This window comes from Otolemur garnettii, unplaced genomic scaffold (assembly GCF_000181295.1).
Source record: "Otolemur garnettii isolate 467f Iridium unplaced genomic scaffold, OtoGar3 scaffold00105, whole genome shotgun sequence".
Classification (NCBI taxonomy): Eukaryota; Metazoa; Chordata; class Mammalia; order Primates; family Galagidae; genus Otolemur; species Otolemur garnettii.
The window spans coordinates 2,155,189-2,160,228 of NW_003852500.1; the positions used below are offsets into that span (position 1 = coordinate 2,155,189).

The following is a 5,040-nucleotide window of genomic DNA, read 5'->3' on the forward strand; positions in this document are numbered from 1 at the left end:
TGGCATCATAGCTCACAGCAACCTCCAACTCTTGGCCTCAAGAAATCCTCTTGCTTCAGTTTTTCTATTTTTAGAGATGAGGGTCTCACTTTTTGCTCAGGCTGGTCTTGAATCTGTGAGCTTAAGCTATCTACCCGCCTCGGCCTCCCAGAGTGCTAGGATTACAGGCATGAGCCACTGTGCCCAGCCATATTTATCTATTTCTAACTCTTTTTCTCACTCTCTGTTTTTGAGACACAGTTTTGTTCTATCACCCAAGCTGGAGTGTGGTGGCCTTGTTATAGCTCACTGCAGCCTTGAAGTCCTTGCTCAAGCAATCCTCCTGCCTTAGGCTCCTGAGTAGCTGGGACTACAGGCATGCCACCACACCCAGCTAATTTTTCCATGTTTTGTAGAGATCAGGTCTGGTCTTGAACTCCTGATCTCACACAATCTTTCTGACTTGGCCTCCCAAAGCACTAGGCCCTATTTCTTTATCTCTCTACCATTTATGTCGATATAGCTATATCTGTCTCTGTATCTCTGTGTATTTCTCTATCATTCTTCTATAAGTATCTGTCATCTCTATATTTATCTATCTCTGCTTATCTAAATTACCTATCCTCTATTATCTCTATCTGTATCTATAATTAATGAATCTGCAAGGTTGGACAATTAAGTTCCCAAACTTATTCTAGAAAAAGGGCTATATACCTCATTGCTGAATATTACTATGGTCACCTTTGAAGTACTCGCCTTGGGAAGCTACATACCGATGCCAGTGCCTAGATTATCCTTCAGAGCACTGTTTCTAGGACAAGTTCACAAACTTAGTTGTCAGACCTTGTGTCAATCTATCATGCTACTAGTGGCCCAGGATGCTGCTGAATATCCCAGAATGCACAGGACAGTCCCCACCCTACAGAATGTTCCAGCCCCAAATGTCAGCAAGGTAAGGCAGAGAAGCCCCCCACGCTATGCACCGTGCCCTCCTGAGTCTTACTTCCTCTTCCGCACAGAGGTGCTGATGGGAAGGATGTCTATCTCCTAAGGCTGCTGGAGGGAATAATGACATCGGGCTTACATGGCCCAGAATAAGAGTTTAGTAAGGGAAACTGTTGTATTTTATTCTTAACACTCAGCAATTTTTTTGTTCATTTGCTATTTATTTATTTAAAAGAATATTTTTTAGAGACAGGTTCTCTACTCTGTCCCCCAGGGCTGGACTACAATGGTACAGTCATAGCTCACTGTAACCTTGAACTCTGGGCTCAAGTGATCCTCTGGCCTTAGCCTTCCCAATAGCCAGGACTATAGGCATACACCATCATGCCCAGCTAATTTTTTTTTTTTTTTGAGACAGAGTCTCAAGCTGTCTCCCTGGGTAGAGTGCTGTGGCATCACAGCTCACAGCAACCTCCAACTCCTGGGCTTAAGCCAATCTCCTGCCTCTGCCTCCCAAGTAGCTGGGACCACAGACGCCCGCCACAATGCCTGGCTATTTTTTGGTTGCAGCCATCATTGTTGTTTGGCGGGCCCAGGCTGGATTCAAACCCGCCACCTTAGGTGTATGTGGCAGGCGCCAAGCCATGCCCAGCTACTTTTAAAACTTTTTTTTTTTTTGGAGACAGAGTGTCACTGTCACTCTGAGTAGAATGCTGTGGTGTCATAGCTCACAACAACCTCAAACTCTTGGGCTCAAGAGATCCTCTTGCCTCCACCTCCCAAGTAGCTGGGACTATAAGTGCCTGCCACAGTGGCCGGCTATCAGTTTTAAAACTATCTGTAGAGACAGGGTCTAACTATGTTGCCTAGGCTGGTCAGAAACTGGGCTCAAGTGACCCTCCTGCCTCAACCTCCCAAAGTACTGGAATTATAGGCATGAGCCACCTTACCCAACCCCATTGCTTCTAGAAAGTATCTGCACTCCTTACCATGGTCTGCCAGATCTGGCCACCTCCCCACACACACCTGAAGTGCCTACCCCTAATTTTCCCTGGCTGGCTCCTTCCCTATCATCCAATCCCAGCTGAAATGGTACCTTACAGGGTCTTGCTCTTCCTGAAGCTGGTTTCGAACTTCTACACTCAAGCAATCCACCAACCTTGGCCTCCCAGAGTGCTAAGATTACAGGTATGAACCACCGTGCCTGGCCTTTATTGCTCTTATAAAAGGATTCCTAGAGAATCCTTTGCTCCTTCCATCACTTGAGGACACGGCCAGAAGGCACCATCTAGGAACCATGAAGCTGCCCTCACCAGACCTCAAACTGCCAGTGTCTTGATCTTGCACTTCCAGCCTCCAGAATTGTGAGAAGTAAATGTTTGGTAGTCAAGTCACCCAATTGACAGTATGTGGTATTTTTATTATAGCATCCCAAATAGGCTAAAATAGGTGGCTCTGTCCCCCGGGGGCAACACTGTGCCTCCTACAGAGAGGGCACTCCACCAATAGGCCTTGAGCAAGTGTGCCCGTGCTTTGCGGATGAGTCCAGCCCTGTGTGTTGCAAACAGGAAGCAGCCTCCCTTTCCTGCTGTGAAGTGAACTCCACTGGATCACTCTGCTTCTCTAATGAAATTCCACAAATCCTGTAGTTTTTCCAGTCTAATGCTCCCAGATATTAGGAAGTCCACGCTAGTTCCAGTATTGAAACTTCAATTACTCATTCTGTTTTTTGTATTTTTTTCTCTTTTGAGACAGTTCTGCTCTGTTGCCCAGGCTAGAGTGCCATGGCTTCAGCCTAGCTCCCAGCAATCTCTAACTTCTGGGTCCAAGAGATATTCCTGCCTCAGCCTTCCAAGTAGCTGGGACTACAGACACCCTCCACAATGCCCCAATTTTTCTGTTTTTAGCAGAGATAGGGTCTCTCTCTTGTTCAGGCTGGTCTCAAACTCTTGAGTTAAAGCGATCTGCTGGCCTCTACCTCCCAGAGTGCTCATCCTGTTTAATGGCACTCCCTGGGCCATTGCACCTGCAATTTGGGAGTCCAGCGCAGAAGCTTTTCTTAAACCCAAGAGTTCAAGACCAACATAAGCAATACAGTGAGACCCTGTTTCTATAAAAGATACAAAAATTAGGTGGGTGTGGTGGCATATGTCTATAATCCCAGCTACTCAGGAGGCTGAGGCAGAAGCATCATTTGAATCCAGGAGTTACAGGGAGCTATGATTGTGCTACTGAACTTTAGCCTGGACAATAAAGCAAAACCCTGTCTCAAAAAATGTATATATACATATATGTGTATACTCCCTGGTGGGTCAGGGTGGGGTGAGGTGGGGACAGTGGTTTTTGCATTATGTTCCTTGAATTATCTCATCTTTCCCTCCCTATGCTGACTATCTCAGACTCCTCTGAGGCTGGGGAGTGGATCCTTCATGTTTTTGTAGCTGTGAGTACAGAGGAAAAGATCAAAAAGGTCTTTGGTGGCTATGGCAACAATAGGGTCTTGGTCCATGCTGGGCACTGTCCAAGTGCTGATCCTTAGGGTGACATGCTGGTACCTGCAGGTGGCTACATCACTCCCCCTCTTGGCTCCTGCATCCTCCAAATGCAGAAGGCACAAGATGTGTTCCAAAGTCCATTCCTCCCCCTGCAGGCACGGTCTCTCAGAGGCAGAGCTGAAGGATGTCTTGTCCTTGGATGATGAGGTCCTACAGGCTGTGTATCAGGACTGGACCCCACCCAGTAAGGAGCTGCTGAGATTCCCACCCCTGCTGTGGGTGCGGCTTCGTCGGGATCTGGGCTACTGCTTGGCCCGGCGGCCTGTGGAAGGCTTCACACTCTTGGCCATTGCCCACAGGTGGGTCCCAGTGGTAGTGGTGGTGGTGACACTGTCTTGGTGGGACCCCAAGAATGAGAACTCACTGACCAAGCATCTCTCCATGCCAGATCACTCCTCAGTCCCATTCCAAAGACTCAAGTCCAGTTTGTTTGGAATCCTAGGGTATCCACACCAGAGCTTCTAACACAATGAACTTGGTTTTTAAATTAAAGTGAAATTCACATAACATACAATTCACCATTCTGACCAATTCATTGTCACTCGTCATACTCAATGGTGTGCAATTGCCACCTCTATCTAGTTCTAAGACATTTTCATCATAGCCAAAGGAGACCCCATCCCCATTAGCAGCCACTCCCCACCCCCCGCCCCCAGTCCCAGGCAGCCACCATTCTGCTTCCTGTCTCTGTGGATTTGCCTGTTCTGGACATTTCACATCCGTGGAATTCTACACTATGTGGCTTTTGGTGTCTGGCCTCTCTCACTCTGCATCACGTTTTCAAGGTTCATCCCCGTTGTAGCCGGTGTCAGTGCTTTGCTCCTTATTCTGGCTGCATAGCCTTCCACTGTGTGGGTGGACCACGTTTTGTTTATTCATTCATCCTTTGATGGACATTGGGTTGCTTCCACCTTTTGGCTATTGTGAATAGTATTGCCGTGAATATTTGTGTACACATTTTGGTTTGAACATCTGTTTTTAAAAATTCTTTGGGATATTTACCCAGAAGTGGAATTGCTGGGTCATCTGATAATTTATTCAATGTTTAACTTCTTATGGATATACCCAAAGATTCCTTTTTTAAGTAAAATTTTATAAGGAAAAGGAAAAGATGTTCCAATTTAGAGGTAAATATCAAGTAGTAAATGGTACAGGTGTTTGACAGACACAATTAGCAACCCAAAGGTGTGTTAGGATAGACTGGCATTTGGGAACTGCCTCAGGGAAGACCAGTGGCACCTCTGAGCTTGATGGGTCCCACAGGTCCCTCAGCCTGTGTCCCTTCTCTGCAGACAGCTGGCTGAGGTGGTCCGAGAGCGCTACCTGTCGGGGCCTGAGCGAGCCAAGAGGCACAGCATCTTGGCTGACTTTTTCTCAGGTGCCTGGAGCCAAGGCACCAAGAAACTCATCACCCTGCCACGCGTGGGGAAGCCCCTGAACTTAGACCGCAAGGTGAGGTGCCCTGCTTTCTACCTGCAGCCTCCACCCTGCTGAGCTGGCAAGGCCACGGCTACCTGGTGGGGCTTTCCCCTTTCCTGCCTTCTTTGTCACTCAAAATACC

At 47.5% G+C, this 5,040-nt stretch overlaps 1 protein-coding gene across 1 annotated transcript in view; it reads left to right on the top strand.

The window, feature by feature from the left end:
- The window catches only part of NWD1 (NACHT and WD repeat domain containing 1), a 77,526-nt gene that overhangs the window by 26,694 nt on the left and 45,792 nt on the right, over window positions 1–5,040 (top strand). Inside the window, 2 exon segments of the mRNA XM_003796628.3 lie at window positions 3,575–3,778; window positions 4,772–4,931. Of these exon segments, the coding sequence (XP_003796676.3) occupies window positions 3,575–3,778; window positions 4,772–4,931 (364 nt within the window).